The sequence below is a fragment of the Phycomyces blakesleeanus genome, assembly GCF_001638985.1.
Source record: "Phycomyces blakesleeanus NRRL 1555(-) unplaced genomic scaffold PHYBLscaffold_21, whole genome shotgun sequence".
Classification (NCBI taxonomy): Eukaryota; Fungi; Mucoromycota; class Mucoromycetes; order Mucorales; family Phycomycetaceae; genus Phycomyces; species Phycomyces blakesleeanus.
In genome coordinates, this window is record NW_017265154.1 from 63,598 (window position 1) to 82,045 (window position 18,448).

General features: G+C 34.4%; 5 protein-coding genes across 5 annotated transcripts; 3 read left to right on the forward strand and 2 right to left on the reverse strand.

The window, feature by feature from the left end:
* Positions 1–5,936: 5,936 nt before the first annotated feature.
* Positions 5,937–6,254, reverse strand: PHYBLDRAFT_66329 (hypothetical protein; the record flags this gene model as incomplete). Its single annotated transcript, XM_018441627.1, has 1 exon — positions 5,937–6,254. One exon carries the CDS (start codon positions 6,252–6,254, stop codon positions 5,937–5,939), a length of 318 nt encoding a protein of 105 aa, XP_018287489.1.
* A 1,999-nt stretch (positions 6,255–8,253) lies between these two features.
* On the forward strand, positions 8,254–9,459 carry PHYBLDRAFT_66328 (hypothetical protein; the record flags this gene model as incomplete). The annotated part of the gene is made up of 7 exons (XM_018441626.1): positions 8,254–8,431; positions 8,529–8,650; positions 8,736–8,844; positions 8,924–8,994; positions 9,071–9,199; positions 9,264–9,323; positions 9,403–9,459. 7 exons carry the CDS (start codon positions 8,254–8,256, stop codon positions 9,457–9,459), a joined length of 726 nt encoding a protein of 241 aa, XP_018287490.1.
* A 168-nt stretch (positions 9,460–9,627) lies between these two features.
* On the reverse strand, positions 9,628–11,441 carry PHYBLDRAFT_182729 (hypothetical protein; the record flags this gene model as incomplete). The annotated part of the gene is made up of 7 exons (XM_018438665.1): positions 9,628–10,148; positions 10,261–10,378; positions 10,469–10,539; positions 10,664–10,829; positions 10,913–10,953; positions 11,072–11,162; positions 11,241–11,441. The coding sequence occupies 7 exons, from the start codon at positions 11,439–11,441 to the stop codon at positions 9,811–9,813; spliced, it is 1,026 nt and encodes a 341-aa protein (XP_018287491.1). The 3' UTR covers positions 9,628–9,810.
* A 1,089-nt stretch (positions 11,442–12,530) lies between these two features.
* On the forward strand, positions 12,531–14,168 carry PHYBLDRAFT_135630 (hypothetical protein). The gene is made up of 4 exons (XM_018429735.1): positions 12,531–12,661; positions 12,774–12,980; positions 13,084–13,222; positions 13,375–14,168. Exons 1-4 carry the CDS (start codon positions 12,536–12,538, stop codon positions 13,773–13,775), a joined length of 873 nt encoding a protein of 290 aa, XP_018287492.1. The 5' UTR covers positions 12,531–12,535; the 3' UTR covers positions 13,776–14,168.
* A 1,331-nt stretch (positions 14,169–15,499) lies between these two features.
* PHYBLDRAFT_149238 (hypothetical protein) lies at positions 15,500–17,366 on the forward strand (the record flags this gene model as incomplete). The annotated part of the gene is made up of 8 exons (XM_018432240.1): positions 15,500–15,912; positions 16,124–16,199; positions 16,287–16,366; positions 16,442–16,540; positions 16,626–16,736; positions 16,784–16,818; positions 17,074–17,137; positions 17,270–17,366. 8 exons carry the CDS (start codon positions 15,500–15,502, stop codon positions 17,364–17,366), a joined length of 975 nt encoding a protein of 324 aa, XP_018287493.1.
* Positions 17,367–18,448: the final 1,082 nt, after the last annotated feature.

Below are 18,448 nucleotides of genomic sequence, written 5' to 3' on the forward strand. Positions count from 1 at the left end.
TGAAGGTTTTTTATTTTTATTTTATTTTATATATATTATTTTATTTTATTTTCCACATCATACATATTTAAATATACATACATATATTGGGCCTTGATTGATTACTAGATATACAAACCAGCTTGTAGTTATTAGTATCATGTTGCCAATATATATATATATAAATAAAATGACAATTGCCAATTAATAAGCAATACACACCAGTAACCAGGGCTGAATAAAATCATTCTAAATATTCATCTTCTTCCTCTTACTATCACAAGTATTGTTCTTTCGCAACAGCAACAGAAAAATACTCCCCCTCATTTATGAAGAGTAGCCTGAAAATTTCTCCTTATCTTTAGATTAAGGTCAATGCCCTGTGCTTTTACTTTGTTTTATAGTATAGTATAATATAACATTATTATTGCATGGAACACAATGTTTCAATTCTTATGTACAAAATACTGCTCATCAGCATCGCACAGTTAAAATATGATGCGTCAGACAACCCGCAGCTTATATTCATATGATACCTAAAAGAAGAAGAAAAAAAAAAAGTAAGAAAAAACCAGCTGCGAAATCATGTGTGACAAATGTTATTCAAGGGAGCCCCACATCAGGGCCTCACCAGGGACCCAACGCTAATTAAAGCCATGACCAAGAGTTTGTAACCAAAGAGGATTTACAGATAATCAGTAAAGAAAGATAATTAGGACCAGTAGCAATATCAATATCAGTATCGGTATCAGTATCAATATCAGACTTAACATTGATATTAATGTTAATCACCAAGATATAATACATCTATTTTGTCTAGTTATTCTGGCCGCAATTGAAATATCTATGCCAAAAGGTTAACCCGTATTATCAATCAATTGTATAAAAGGTATATTAATATCTAGAACCTTTACACAAGCTTATTTTTTCTTTCTTTCTTTATTGTTGAATTGAATCGAATTGAATTGAATTGAATTGATCAAATAAAATAAAATAAAATAAGAGTTTTACACAGGGTGATATGGACCATGTACTTTATTTCTGGTTGGTCAAGGATTATTTGTTTTCTATTCTATATATACATTTATTTATTGATTTATATATATATACCCTTCTGCCCGGTACTATGAAGCGTGGTAGATACTCTTGAATATCAATAAATGTATAAATATATATGTCAATCGATCAACTCGGAAGAGACCACTTTCGGAGAGGTAGAAAATACCCATGCATTGTGTAGATACACCGGTACCGTTCCATATGTATATTTGGTAATCCCCAGCATGTTCTAAAGCAACTTAACCTGCCACAATACCCATTTTTTAAACTTTTTTTCTTGTTAATTATCTCTACTATCATTATTTCATCAAAGTATTGTATTGTCTAATAAGCCCAGGAACCTTCTTTCTTTGTTTCTTTTCTTCTTTCTTCCTTACTTTCTCTATCTCTTTCTTTCTCTCTCTTTGTCTCTTTTGGCCACTGTCTCCACGCTCTTCTTGTACCATTTTTAGACCGAGCCCCATGAACAAAACAGTAGTACCAACTATACAAAAGCAGCTTAGCAGAAAGAATAGCAATAGTAATAGTAGTGATAAAATATACCACTAGTGGTCTTGGGTATATATATATATATATATACGTTTCTTTCTCTTTACCCTAATTATAATGCAACAAAGTCCAAAAGTCGAGTCAAGCTTGCTGTAAACTAGATATTTATATCAAGTTATTTATTCCTTGCTGTGATTAATATAGGTAAAGCCATGACTTGAACAAAGTCCCACGACAGGGTGGGGTCCCTCTTACAGAACCTCTCCCTCCCCTTCCCCTGATGAGGAGCACATCAGTATTATTAGTTATTGTTGTTGTTATTATTATTTTCCAAAAAGAAAAAAGAATGCTGGCATTTCAATGGTATGTATATACCTGGCCGTTTGTATAATTATATATTTGATTAAAAACTCTCAAGAACAACAATAATAATAAAAAACAATTAAATACAATAAACTCTAGACTACAATGAGAATAGCGTCTTGTTACCATTAGAATGAAAGAGCAAATGATATCAAGGGCTCATAGCTTTGTACTCGATTTTGATAATTTATAATAAGAAGATCAATATATAGATAAAGAGATAGATAGATAGATAAATAGATCAATAGAATTTGTAACCATAGTTACTGTAATTATCAAAGTGAGAGAAAAATAATAATAATTTCTAGTGGTTTATTGTTCCAAAAATAAACTAATATTTCTTGTGTCCAGACTAAGCTTATATTATTCAGATACACAAGCACATACATAAATTATATAATATAAATATATATAATGCTGAAACAAACACTATACTTCTTTTGATAGAGCATATTTATCTATTTATCTCTTTATCTCTCTACATCTTTATATCTTTATATATATATATATATATTATTGTGTTATACTATTATTACAGTAATGTAATGTTCATTTTAAAACTCGGTCAAAATCAATTGTTCTTTTATGTTCTCTACATTTAATGGTTGATCAATGGCATTATTTGTTAATATAAGTATTATTATTAATAATAATGTTAATAATAATAATATGACAACATTGAATACCAAATACAATTTTAAAGTTATTGTAGTTCTTATAAGGATAGCCTATAGTCTACAGATGGCGTATCTGAAGTATATATAAGAAAGATAGATTCTTTTTTAATAAAAAAATCTTGATCTGAACTGCCTTGTGCCAATTCAAATGCTTGGCCCGATTGTGTGGCCATTTGAGTTTTGGCTTGGTAAATTATTCTTTTATTTTATTTTTTTAAAACGAGTTGAACCAATTTTGATAAGCACAGCCTTTATATAATTACAAAACGCCTATTTGTACTAGATAGCAAATAATAAGAAGGTAGGTAGTGATGAATAAGAATGTTGAGCTGTATATATGCCTAGGATTGCTTCTTCTTTTGAGTAAATGGTGAGCAAATACTTGGAACCAATTTACTAAAATTTTGACAGGTGTATCTAACGTGTTAAAATAATATTTAGCTTATACTTTTAGGTAAAAACACAAACAAACACACACGCACACATGGACACGCACACGCACATAAGCACCATAAAGTACCTAAAAACTATAAAATCAATTGTAGTCATCAATTGAAACACACACACGCATATATATATATACATATACCAGTGCACGCTGTGTTTCACAAATGAGGATCAACTTGGAACTACAGTCTAAATTTCATATATGCATATATAAGTTATCTAGGCAATAAATATCAAGCTCATACTTATATATATTTATATATAGTTCAATTTATGCCAGCAAAATAACACGTATTTCTTGTATTGTTTATTGGGACAGAATATATATATAAAATGATACAAGGTTCTGTTGAGAATAAACATGCCTGTGTTTAAGTTTGTGTGTAATGATCAGTAGATTAATATCAAACTATAGTTTCGTATTGATCCTCAATTGCTAGCATTCCGTTTTCTTCCCCTTAACTGTTTGGTGTCAGAATATTAAATTGTCATAATTGAATACTTTTTGTGGTTTTGTTTTGTTGGTTAGCATTGTCATAGCTACATATTGGCGTATTAACAATGCAGGTTCAATCCTGGTATTCATCTTGTCAAACATCAGAAATGATGCTACCAAATAAGATTATTATAGTGACTTTTAGCCTACCAAGAGTATTTTAGGAATTTCTCACAATATATTATATTCTTTAATTCGGATGAGTGGCTATAATACTTTAATATGTTTGAGAGTGCTTTTATAGCCAGTATATGCCTCAATTTCATCATAATCATCATCGTCATAGTCATCATAATTTTTCTCACTCTTACACATACATAAACAGTGCACAGACCAGTCCAAAAAAAGTAAAAGATAAAAAAAAAAAAGTCGTATTTGGTTTTTGGTTCTTATTAAATCCCGGGGGGGGGGGGTTACTACTGCATCAAGTATATACTTCACTAGATAGACCAGAGAACCATAATAGATAACAGAAAAATGATTTACTCATTCTCCTTGGATCATAATGACCAACATATGATCAAAGAGCAATAATTTTTTTTAAAATATTTTAAATCAAAGATGATTACTATAGCAACTATTCTTACCCTATTTTGATTCTTTGGTCTATCCAGTGAAAAATACAACCTTTTGACCCTAGAAAATCTTGCAAAGATCTCCTACTAAAGTCGCCTTCTTTTTTTATATACTTTATTTTTGTAGAATAATACAAAAATATACCGGATCACTGCTATTTTTATTGTTACTATAAGAGTTTAAGTTACTATTGTGAATTTGTTAATAAAAGTATCTATTAAATAAAGTGGGAAATTTAATGTGCTTAATATTTACTGATGTTCTGACAGCTTAAAGGTCTTAATATGGTAACACCAACAGTTTGTCAGTTCAGATAAGGTATACAAATATCTTTATTCAAGAAAAAGTAACAATGTGTTTCTATGGTTGCAAATAACAATTATTTATGATTGTGTGAGCACCTCTATTCTCTCGGTATTATTCCATGGATACCATTATCACATAGTTTACCGGCTATTGTAATTTGATTAGATAGTTATTGACAGAGAAGAATCCCGAAGGCTGTAAATTTGCTTCTATTGCTTGTTAACCAAAGCACATGAGTTTCTTTATCATTAATAGATAATAATTTAGTGTACTATAGGATAAAACCTATATTTTCTAATATGTGCTCCTTTATATTATCCAATAATCTTGAGTAGGCATAGAGGTATCTCAGCTTCTAGTTGTCTATTGATAATATAGAAATTTTCACAATAATAAAAAGGCGTATCATTGATTTGGGCAAATTAAGGTAACCTATTTTCTTTTGTATATGTTTTGTTTTAAAAAAAGGGGGTAACCTCTTTTTGACTTTTGGTAGTTAATCTTAATAAACTTGAACAGAAGACTTGGTGCCCTTCATTGAAAAAAAAAACAGTCATAATAATAAATGGCTACCTGATAAGCAAGCATGTAAAGCAGTAAGAAAAAATAATAACATAAATTCAAAGAAGTCTGTTCTGCTATTTTTTGTATCATAATATCAAATCATTTAATAGGAACCACTCATTCTCTTGAAAAATCATCTTGACACTAACTATCGATAAAACCTCATTTCAATAAAACCCAACTTGGAATTCAAAATCCCGCCAGCTATTGTGTTGAGATCCATATAATACGCTTATATACTTCTTTGCTTTCTTTTCTGTCTTTTTTTTGTTTGAATATCACTTTAGAACACACGCAAGTTTATTTCATAGTGAATAAAGGGCTGATTCTGTGTCTACTTGTACAAGCAAAAGAAAAAGAAAAAGAAAAAGAAAATCTTTCTTTTGTGCTCTTGAACAAAAAGTGCACAGACCACTTTAGAGTAACTTACAAATCGCCGTTATAGAAACTTGTACTCCACTTTGAGAGTCATTGCTACACCGCTTAATACCGAACCTTTCATTACTCTTTTGCTTCTTTGATTTACTTTACTTTACTTCACCTCAAAAAGTCGCTTTCATAAGTACTTTGATTAAATATTATTAGCTGTTCTTTCTGCCGTAGAAAAGTTACACAAAGCAAGTAAAAAGAATATACAGCTATATCACGTTTCCTCTGACGTGGACATCTAAGACTGACAAAAAGCGCAGTCCTAAACTTTAATCGCAGATGAAAACTTTTCTGTTACTTATAGACCCCCTCCAACGCGTGTCGTTTGTTTTCTCCTTGAGCAACAACAGTCCCGGTTTCATAGTGAGGCGTCTCTTGCGACCGTTGCAGGGAGATTCTTCCATGCTACAAGCATCGGAAAGTGAAAGTTGTTACTCGCCAGCTCAGTTAATTCTGAGAAGTCGTGGGGCATGGTCTCTTTTCATTTTTGGAAGGACTACTGTGTACATCGCATCGCCAATGTGGAATCATGATGCTGGGGGGAGGGAGGTCTAACCTGTGGTGAGATGTGCTGGCTCTTCACTGCTAACCTGACTGAACTCTTTAACGGCTGACGGTGAAGCTACTGGTAGTCGAATGAGCTGGACCTTATCACCTAGTGGTAAGTTCTCTGGCGAGTTCGCACCCACATTACTCGGTGACGAGATGTGGGGCTGGATGAACGGGTGCTTTCCGTTGGTTTGCCACCATTCCAGCACCTCCTTCGCTACCAAGTCAGGTTTACGTCCTGAAGGAGATTGAGCCGCGTAATGCGGGGACAAAGAACTTGGTGTCATGCTTTTTATTCCTTTACTCATGTAAAAGAACATTAAGTGAAATTTAATCAAATAGAATAGTTTCTTTATGTATATCTTTAAATAAATTAATAAATAAAGTCTTTCTTAGCTATTATCAACTTTAATAAAAAAAACACGCTTTTAAACTTTTTTTTTTGCTTAATTGAAGAGGTTAATGTTGTAATTAGGAAGTCTCATTTATAAGAAGAATTAATCTAGTTAAAGAAATCTGAAGATTAATATATTTAATACGCCTGCTCTTATTATTGTATCAATTGCCGCGTTTTATTGTATAGGCTGGTTTTTCTATAAAGCCTATAAGAATAGAGTCGGGTAGATTTTCGAGAATGCCATTGGCGTGAAATATATAATTGAATTTGGCTAATCTGAAGGGCATTGTGAATGAAATGCACTGTAATGAATGAATGAAAAATAAAAGAGAGATGAGAGATGAGAAGAAATAAAGAAATGTTTGTTTGAAAGAGAGACGTAAAAGGTGTAATGTGGGTTGAATACTTAAGTAATGCCCTCATTGTATTTACACAGGTTGTGTACAGGTTCAATCCGAAATTATTTATGAAACAGTAATCGTTATATATATATATATATTTTATAATTTGAGTATCAATGAATTCTTGGTACCATCTATCCGTCATTGCCTTCACAGTGTAAAATATAATTTGAATTCAAATAAGAATAGGAGACAAGTAACGACGGTTACAAGACCCATACTTCAATATTCCGCATAAGAATAATTCACCAAAGATGTGCATACGGCTTCCATATTATAATCCTCAATGCCAACTTAACAGACATAGGGTATACTGAGTAAGTAAGGCATGGATATCGTAAAAGAGACCCATTTTTATATCGAATTACATAGAGTGTAGTGGAATTTTGATAGAGAGAAAACTTGTGCAGATCGAAATACATGAAATATTGAATAAGAATAATTTTTAAGAGTCTCAATGTTGCCGAATCAACCAAAAAATAACAGCTATTAAAGAATAGAAAGATGGTAAGATCAAAGCCGAATGTAATATTCAAGGACTTTTTTATCTTTTTTACTATTTAGGACAAGGCTGTATCTGCATTCAACAACTTCTTAGCTTGTTGATCGATTAAATACTAAAGACTTTATAGATAGACAATTATTTACTGTTCCGTATTATTCTTGATTGCTGGCCTTGATCGGGTTCTTATAATGAAAGGGTACTCTTAACTACCTCGTTTTATACATGTAAAGAAAACTAGGCACAATGTATTTGATTAATTTATTTGAGATTCTTATCCTTTTGATCTTGCCTACCGCCAAGACTCTCTCAACATTTTCTTTTATTTTTATTTTTGTGCTTTGGATTATTTCCGTCAATTTTAATCCGGTTGCTTATTCCATAGTTGAGAATAAGTTTGATGTCTTTGAATATCAAAGATAAAATAAATAAATTGGCAAAGAGCTTTTAGGAAACAGACTATTCAAATAGCATTGATAGCTGTAAAGAGTATGATTTCTAATTCAATAATGCTCTCACGCATAATATAAATAACCAAATGTTTAGTTGTGTTGATTGATTAACAAATCAATCAAGTAGTTTAGGACTGAAGGGAAAATAACGAAATTCTGTAAAGAAATCAACTAGAAGCTTCTGATACACAACAAGGTGAGGAGCATTGCTGTACTTTTCGGAAATATATTTCTATATAAGATTAAGGTATGTGTGCACTGGTTGAATAGGACTACTAAAATTTGGATCAGTAGAAAGAAAGAAAGAAATGAAGAAAAGCAATTGAACCTTGCCATTTTGATTTTATATCATCTTCAACTTTATCACTGCAAATGTGTTTTAAAGACCGCAAAAACCGAAAAGATTGACAGAAAAAGAGAGCTCGGAACTTGTAGTCGCGTCATTGATGGTGACTGCCGTGTCTTGAAAATGAGGGATGTGGTGACCAAGCACATCAATCATCTCAATCGAATTTTACTATTATTTTCTCTCCTTCTCTCTTTCTCTATTGACATACCCACAGAAAAATGGTTAAAAGAAAGGCAACAAACGATGGCAAAGAAGACGAAGGCAAGTCAATTTTAATACGAGTGCCGTTGGCGGGAAAAGAAACTGATGCTTGGTATTTTTTTCTTCTTTTTGTTCATACAGGAGAACAAATGATCTTAAAATATATGAAAAAAGTCAATCGACCTTACAGTGCTAGTAAAGTCACGGTCCAGCACTTATGGATTGTGTAACAGCTCTAATCTAATATTTTACTTTATTTTATTTTATTTTATTTCATTGTTCAACTATCAAGCTGATATCTTTAATAATTTACATGGAAAGTACTCAAAGCCTAGTGTTGTCCGAGCTCTAGATAGCCTGACCGATCAGAATGAATTGTTTGTAAAAACATACGGAAAAATGCAGGTTTATGCAGTAAAGCAAGCATGTGTCTCTTTTTATGTTTATTTAGGCAGTAGATGTGATTTATTAATGGGTTTGATAAATGTGGTCTCTGTAGAATATAGAAGGAATTAAAAATGAAGATCTGGAGGGTCTACAGAAGCAAGTGACTGTCCTTGAAGGAAAGATGTCGAATATGGTAGAAGACAATCGAAAACTTAATCACAGTAAGCAGTAAATGGATAAAGTCTGTGATGGGATGGTGTTAGTGCAAATAATGGCTCCATTGACATAATTGCCATTTAGCTTTGTCTGACTTGAAAAAGGAACCAACCACAGAAAACGCCAAGGCTCTTCTGGAAAAGAGGAAAAGAGAGGTAAATGATAACCAATCTTACTTGAGGCTTTCTACACATAATACACTGATTAAAAAAATATAACTTACTTTAATAGAATGCTCAAATGAGAGAACATCTCGAGACATTGAAATCGGGCGCCGTTCTTGTCACCCCAGAAGATCGAAAGAAGAATGATGCCGAATATGAGCTATACAGAAAAGAATGGCGCACCCGGAGAAAATTGGTAAGAGCTTATATAATGAAGATTTTGACCTGACATTTTAACTTTTTCTTTCTGCACACCCTAGTTTAGAGATATTTTCAATGCTGTTACAGAACACATGCCAGGCAAACCAGCAGCATTTATGGTAGTAGTTTGTTGGATAATATACATGCAAACACTATGATTTGTTAACTATCTATTGTAAAATGCCCTCTTATATATAGGAAGAGCTTGGGATTGAGGAAGACCCGGTGTCTTATGAAAAGGACACATTAGAATAGTAATTTTTACCGAGAGGAGAGTTGTTTGGTTTTACAAAGTCTGTGGCTTCTATTTTAATAAAATCTTGAATGAATACAATGTGTACCTGAAAATGACACGACATTACGCTTTCATTTGAAATATACATTTTACTGTTTGACCTATGGCATGACGCAATAGTTATAGTTAAATGTGTAACGTAGGGTATGTTTTTTGTATATATTTGTGTATTTGTGTTTGTATAAATAATATTATTTTTTTCTGATTATCTAAAATAAAATTTTGGACGTAGATACAGATTATGTACATATGCCAAGAAAGCAAAAGGAAGTGAATATCTATATATTCAATGAATAATTGTGGGAGCATTCTCAAATCATGCTATTCGCTTTTGGTGGGTAGGTGATAGAGGTGGAATTTGACCCACTCAATCGGTATGTGTGTGTATTGGATGCTGGGAAAATAGCCGGAGGATGTGATACAGGAGACGAAAGTGGACGGGGACGGTCAGGTCTTCTTGTCGTAGAAGCATATCGACTAACAGTATCAGGATCAGAATCAAAGTCTATTGGTCTACACGCTTCATCGGCCTCCGGAAATGTATTTCGGAAATCATTGGAACGAATACGAGCACCGTATGGCTTATCACAACAAGGGTGTGTAAGCGAAGGGAAGTATTGCCGGTAAGCAAAGTAGGACAGAGCGCCACCTTAAAATACAACCGAAAAAGAAAGAAAGACAATGAGAATTCAACGGTAAAATAAAAATGTGTGTAAAATTAAATAAATAAAAAAAAGAGGTGATTGTAATCAATTTCCTACCAAGAATGCCTCCAACAAAAACATCCGTCCAGTGGTGCTTGTAATCTCTTGTGCGCGAAATAGCTATCAATAGTGCACCAAGCCAAGGGAATGCAAAGATAAACCCTTTGTAGGTGTGCTGTAATTAATCAAAGTCAAAATGATATCCAGTATCAGTAAATCCAAGGCAATCCGTTGTACTCTAACCATTATATCTATCTAGTATTACCCCGAGCTCATCGAATAGATGCATTTTTCCCGCCAAGTAGAATGCCAAGAACCCCAGACCAGCAAAGGAAACTATTAACAAAATGACAGGTGAATACATAAGTAGACTTGTAATCTCAAAGATGTATATATACTTTGTCACATGAAAGAATTCAATCTATTAATCGTTTTATTTTATTTTATTTTATTTACTTACAAGAAGCATGTCCACTTGGAAAACTTTTAAAGGCATCGATCATATCTGGGGTATCTGAAGGCTCTAGACATATTGTGTAGTTTGAAAGTCCAAAGGGTGGGTCGACTGCATCTACAGGTAAATGGCATCTGGCAAAGAAGTCTGGTCTTGGTCTTCCTACAGTAATCTTGAAGGTTCGTCTGAAATTAAAATTCACGTTGATCCCGAACAACACAAAAAAGTCAAGCCAATGGTTCTAACCTTTATTACTTCGGTAACCATAATTGTCATTGACAATGACAAGCAAAGACCTATAATAACAATAATAGTTGTTATTATAAGAGAAATAAAATAAAGAAATCAATGAATTGATCTATTTTAAACCAAAAAGATATATTATTTGGCTTTCAAGTTTTAACTTGTATTTACCCAAGAAGCCATTGTGGAAATCATTTCCACTGCGTTTTATGACCAGTGAAACAAGTGCAATAAAAACCATTGGTGCAACGATAGCAACAACCTTTTGTAGATAATGCAATGATAAATATTAACGTATTCCAATGCGACTATTATTACTATTAATTTCTTTATAACATACAATCAATAGCCAGACAGGTACAGTCTCTGGTTTACTAGAGAACATTAATCGCGGATCTTTTACTGAGAATTCTCTGTGGTATGGGTGAATCTTATCAAGAGAGAAGAAGAGAATGATCATGATAAAGACAAGTAGCCAGTCCTTGAGATACGAGAGGAATATGCGTCGTCTTCGAGAGGTTTTCCACTTTACGAAAGTCATGTTCGTTGCTGTTGCTGAAATTAGTAAAGGAAAAGGAAAAGGGAAAGAAAGAGATGGCTAGATCAAGAACGGCCAAAAGGATGCTTATATTATTATTAAGTCTATAAAAATAAAATATAATGATATTATCTTTGACTTCAAATATTGGTCGATCTCATGTCGCTAGAACAAATCACAAAGTCTAACCAAAAATTCCGCGTCATCGTGAAGTCTTTATCTGTAGCACGGAAATACCAGCTCACAAGTCTGTACCGTAGTTCTTATCCTCAGCAGATCACACATTGGTACAACAAGCAGTGTCCTTCTTATTATAGAAAACAGACCCTTGAATATCATTTATCAACGACGTTATATATTCAATAAATAAATTCGATGCTTTCAAGAAGTATTAGCTTGATACACATTGGCCTTATTACTCTACCAAAATAAAAAAAAGTAATATATACAAAGGGATTCTTTTTTTCACAAGGCCAACTTGTAACAATTTCTACTGATATGGTTACTAATTACACTCACAGCATATCATACTATTGAAAAGCAAGCAAGCAACCAAGTCCAAGTCAACTGGGTAAACAAATAAATAAAGGAATAAATTGAAATTACAACATTTTCCAAAGATTTATTTTTGTAATTCTTGGGAATTTTGTTGCTCTTTAAATTGCTAATAGAATTATACATTGTAGTGTAAATTCTCAAAAGTCATATAATTTTCCACACCGGTTCAAACAGAGTATTTGTTTGATTGGTCGAGTGATTTTTTTTTGTTAAAAATATATAAAAAAAATATATTTCCTTTACAACTCCACCGATAAAGATCTATAGAGAGGTTCTTGTCCCAGATTTTACCATGTTGAGTGAATACAAAATAGTGTTTTGGGTGTTGAGGATGTCCCAACTCTATATTTTTTTTTGCGGTTGGAAATTGTGCTTTCGCATACTTTCATCTTCCAATAAGAATGTAATAAACTCTTATCGACCGATCTTCCATAAAAGGGAAAAATCTTATCAATCCTGATTGAAAATCAAATAAAAATCTGCATTTTTTTCTACCCCGTCTTATTCTGTTCTTCTTTCTTCCCACCCTTTTCTACTACATGTCCTCTGCACTGTCATCGCTGCGTATTCTGCGCCAGTCCAAGCCACTAATCTTAGCGCGTCGATTCCACGACTGTCCAGTCAGCGATGTACAGCCTTTCCGACTCTTGCTACTTGGTAGTCCTGTATGTCATCCAACCTACTCTTCCTTTTTTTTCTTTTTTTCTATCAAGACACAAAATATGAAGTGGAATTTCACTTGAATCTTATGCCTATATTTTGGTTTGAAAAATCAAGGGATCTGGAAAGGGTACTCAGTCAGAACGCTTGATGAAGCAATTCACAGCATCCCACATATCGAGTGGAGACCTTTTGCGCCGGGACATTGTCCAACAAACACCAACAGGTCGCAAGGCTGCTGAGTACGTGACTAGTGGGAAACTTGTGCCTGATGAATTGATCTTGGCTCTAATTGATGCTGAACTATCCAACATTGCCAATCCTGTAAGACAAAATCCTATGTGAACAGAATACGATATGAGTCTAGATAGGAATCTAAGAATGTATATGTGTATATGTTTGTGTGTCTGACTTCATTTTATTACAGAATTGGCTTTTAGATGGATTTCCCCGCACTTTGGGCCAGGCTCAGGCACTAGACTTAATGCTCCAGAAGCGTACAGAATCGTTGAACCTTGTGATCAACCTTGAAGTACCAGAAGAGGTTATCTTGGAGCGTATTATGGGTACGTGTGTGTGTGATTGGTAATTGTGCTTGTGCATGTGCTTGTTACCAGCAATAAATATGGATATATTAGAAACCAAATGAGAAATCAGTGAATTTGCAATTGACAAAACTTTGCTATTTGCTCTCTCTCTCTCTCTTTTTTTTTGACAGATCGCTGGGTTCACATTCCTTCTGGGCGCGTCTACAATCTATCTTACAACCCTCCACGCGTTCCTGGTCTTGATGATGTTACTGGAGAGGCTTTGTCCAAGAGACCTGATGACTGCCCCGATGTGTTCCGGGTGAGAATGCAACAACACAAGGCCATGACAATGCCTCTACTTGAACACTACAGTCCTATTGTAGCTACCTTGAGAGGAAACACAAGCGATGAGATCTACCCGCAGATCGAGCGTGAGATTGTCAACCGACTGGGCGTCTTGCCTAATCGTCTTGTGACACCTCCTGTATCTGTTTCCAAAGTTGTTTCTACGCTGCAACAACAGAGACGCACGCAGGGAGGTATACTAAACAACGAAACCGAGGCTGTTTCTGTAGGTGCAGCTCAGTAAAATTGAAACAACAGCAACAACAAAAGCCTCCACGATATATCTTTCCAAAACACATCCTTTATTTTCACTTTTATTTCTTATTTCTTTTCTCATTTGTTTTTTGCACAATTTAGTGTACAAATGAGATGTACATTCTTTTCCTTTATGTATCCAACCTACCTCTTATTTAATATTTGAAATTGGGAAGCACAATTATCCACTTTCCCTTTCTTTCGTTCACATACTCTTTTCTCTCTCTCTCTCTCTCTCTCTTTCACACACCCAATCCCTCGATTACTTCCCCTTTCGCTCTACAACCGGCATGAACAGAAACATCATTTGTATCAGATGCCTTTTCCCCGTCTTTTTTCATTATTATTTTTATTTGCTTTGTTCTGTTTGAAAACGAATGCCTATTATATACATATACATATACATATACATATATAAAAATATTATCATCATTGTCATTATTGCTACTATTGAAACATTTGTCAAGTCCTTCCAGAATGACACCACTTTGATTAAAATACATCTCTTAATCTATCTAATGTCGCCTTTTAGACTGAAAATAATCAGCTGATTTTAAGAAAATACCTTGGCTTAAATGAACATCGTTTTCTTTTTATCAGACCAAAAAATATATACACATATACATATATACTGTCAAAAATAAATGGCAATATATTAATGTAGAGATAGAAAACTATGCCTGGATTACCTAAAGCTCATTGTGTTTCCACTATCCCTTTCTACAAAAAAATAAAATAAAAAACCGGGTTCATAACCCTATTTATCATCTCTTTTACGCATGAGATTTAAAAATCAAAAATTTGTCAGCAATACTGTGATTTTCTTTTCTTTTTTGTTTAACACAAGTGAGCCAGCCAATGACCAACAATATTCACTAAGAACAAAGACTTTAGACATAAAGAGTCAAGGCAATTCAACAAGACAATGTAAAGAGAAGACAAATGAATGAATGAATTTAGGGATATTAAAGAACCCTTACGCAGGAAGATAACAAAGTCCAAAGGGATGATATAAAATGTGATGGGGTTTGGGGGCTTATATATTGGATTAAATTCTACACAGAGAATGGGGGGGGGGGGTGCATTGCCAATAAATTAAGTTATCATGTAGACTATAAAAAAAACCCACTATTTGTTGTTGTAAGAGGGCAATATTACCTTACAAAAATTGAAACATTTTTTAGCTTATAAATATTATAAACTTTAATTCTAAAGTTTGTTGGCTATGTTAGCAATTGCTGACCGGGCTTTTCTTTGTTCCGAGATACAAACCCACCTATAGTGTATTTTAGCTTTTTTTTATGGTTCCTGTTCATTATACCCTATACCCAGCAACCCAAAAAAATTACACCAACGAGTCCAATTCATCAGCTTTTTACTCCTTTCTTCTATTACAAGCAAAAGCACACTTGTATACATAGAAAAAAAAGTCTACCATCAAGCCACTCACCTTCCCGCATTATTATTATTATTATTTTTCTTTTTCTTTTATTGCCTTTGCGTCACTCCAATTCTCTTTGTACCCAATTACGCAAGGGAGTGTGAATAGCACCCGTGTTCCGACCGAAATGACGTAGGCACTACACAAAGAGATGGGTGGCTTTTCATTTTCCACTCAACCTTCAAACTCACACTAGCAAACCATTTTCTTTGCTTCCCTTTTTTTTCATTTATCTTTAATTTTCCTTTAACTTTTTTTTCACTTATACAACAATGGACAGACCTGTGATGGATCCTCGTGGCTCTTCTCTGCCACCCCCACCCCCACCTCTGCAGCCATCTCAGCCATCCTCAGATTATCCACCAGCCTTGCGACAAGAGCGCTCTCGTGATCGCTCTTTTTCGCCTCGTCGCCCTTCTTCGCGTTATGATGACCGTCGTTACAGCCGAGACGATGACCGTTACGGCCATCATTCCAGTGGAAGCCGTGGTGATGATCGAGGATATTACAGACGTGACTACTATGACCGTGGTAGCTACAGAGATGAACGTGATTACCCTCGGTCAGACCGCTATGATCGCGGAGGAAGTGGATATTATGACCGCTACGATCGTTACGATGATCGCCGTGGTTATCGTTCCAGCCCACCTCCAAGACCTAGACAATCCAGAAGACCTGTTGACAGGTACATGAACACATAACCATACACGCATATATATACATACAAATTTGCAGATCAATTTTTGCTTTTGCTTTTGCTTTTGTTGTTGCTGCTGCTGCTGCTGCTGCTGCTTTTGGATTTAAATTAAAACGACAACAAAAAAAAAGAAAATTACGCGTGTCTCCGCTAAAAAGTGTACACGTATGCAATTAATCTCACGTTTTATTTATTGTAGAGGAAGTGCAGAAGACAGAAAGTCTTCATCCACCTTGTTTGTTGGAAACCTTCCTTACGCCTATCAAGAGCGTGATGTAAGTATTATTGTATTTATATTTCTTTCTTTCTTTCTTTTTTTTTGGTCAACTAATAACCAATTTCTCTCTATTTTCTTTAATAAGGTTGCTGCCATGTTTGAGCGTTATGGTCGCTTAGCTAAGGTCACTGTTCCTATGGATGTATTGACTAACAAGAACAAAGGGTGAGCCGTTATGTTCTTAGGAGAAAGAAAAAAAACAATTCTATCAGGAGATCTAACAAGATCAAAACATGTTAGTTTTTCTTTTGTGGAGTTTGAGGATCGTAGAGATGCCGAAGATGCGTTTGATAAGTTCCAAGGTTTTAGTGTAGAAGGCCGCCGCCTTAAGCTTGACTGGTATGTATATACAGCCTATTGTTTGCATGATTTGCTGATATATATATATATACTTATCTTATATACGAATCTATTGATAAAATAGGGATATTGGATTGAACAAGAAGGATAATTATCGTGCACCTCGTTACGGAGGCGCTCCCTCAGGCGCTAGTGGTGACGAACCTCCTCTTGATGATGAGCCTCCACGTGAACGGTAACTATCATTGGCCTTTCATGAACACATTATCTTATCTTTTATAGCATTGCCAGTCCTTCTCTGCCTCCTACAGATTCTTGTAAGCCTTAATAATAATACACCCATTTATGTATATGTATATACAACCACATACACCCCACAACCACATATATGTATATGTATATATATATATAATTATATAATACCTATACATACACCTACACACACGCGTGCATACATTTTTACCTGTGCGTCTGTGCGTCTGTGTGTTTATATGTGCCTTTTTCTTTCTTTTCTTTTCTTTTCTTTCTTTTTACAAAATAGTAATTTAATGACATTATAATTGTCTATATAGATGCCCACCAACCACCTATGGAATCGCGTGCTTATAGACGTGGCTCTCCTGATGCCTACCGTCGGTAAAGCATCTTGAGTTGCGCGTTCTTTCCCTTTCCCATTTCAATTCACTGGCGACAACTGAAAAAAAAAATTATGAAGAGAGACAAGGAAGATGAAGATGAAGGAAATGTTATTATGGAATGGAATTTTAGATTTGTTGATGCAGTACTCCTAGTGGACAACCCCCACACTCACACTCACACACAAAAAAATGAGAGGACACAACAGCTATTTGAAGATGAATTATGAACCTAAAATCTATACTGGAACACCATGGGGAAGAAGGCTCGTTTTGCAATGTGGATTTGAATGGCGACGCTGTGGAAGAGAGAGAAAGAGATAAAGAGAACGGCTTAGACGACTTTAAAGAGAGAGCTAAAAGCCGACGTTTTGGGAAGTCACTTAGGACGATAAACATGTTGGATAAGCGGAAGACATTTTATACAACCTGCGTCTGGACCCAATGTCTGGTATACTTCTTTTTATTATTATAATTATTATTCTTTACAGGTAGGTAAGAAAAGAAGGTAGAAGTTCCTTCTTTTTTTTTTATAAAGGATTCCGTAAGTCAGTCAGTCAGTCAGTCAGTCAGTCAGACAGACAAACAGACAGATACATACAGACAGACAGATACAGACATATATATATATGTATATATGTATACACATACATCTATGTGATGTATAAAAGAAAGAATGTGAGAGTATATGAGAATGAAAGGTGAAAAAGTAAGAGGGAATGACGGGGGGAAAGAGTGATAAACAGAAACCTATTTTAACAATAAAAAAAAAGGGAAAGTATTTTTGGGCAGTATGAACAAGTTCAGAAAGATTAAAGGAGAGTACGTCGTACAGGGAAACGAGAGAAGAAATAAGAAAGAGAGACAGTGAGAAAGGGATAGAAAGAATATGCTTCTTTAGATGCCTTCCATGTAGTTTCCTGGCACAAGGCCACGGACTTTAAGCCTGGGGTGTGCAATCTCAACTAACCACCAACCATCTCTTTGTTTGTTAAGAACTGCCATCATATCGCCTTGCTGGAATGTTAATTCGGTTGCGATCTAATAAACATATCAATATCAATATCAATATCAATATTAATATTAATATATTAGGATTTACAAGGTCTATAATAAATTCAACTTACTTTGGCTTCATAAGCCCACAGCGCACGCGCTAATAATTATTAAATAAAAAGTTAGTATATATATATAAATTCTTTGTTAAAATGTGTGTACACATTATATGCATTTTTGTTTAATGTGACAAATCTTACCATAGTGAAGGATAAGTGTGCCATCTGCCAGACGTTGTTCATTCGGTTGTTCCAAC

Excerpts from the sequence above, each read along its gene's own strand:
- PHYBLDRAFT_135630 (XM_018429735.1), top strand. The coding sequence starts at position 12,536 with ATGTCCTCTGCACTGTCATCGCTGCGTATTCTGCGCCAGTCCAAGCCA. Across the intron at positions 12,662-12,773 it reads TCTTGCTACTTGGTAGTCCT|GGATCTGGAAAGGGTACTCA; the intron begins GTATGTCATCCA and ends TGAAAAATCAAG. Across the intron at positions 12,981-13,083 it reads TATCCAACATTGCCAATCCT|AATTGGCTTTTAGATGGATT; the intron begins GTAAGACAAAAT and ends ATTTTATTACAG.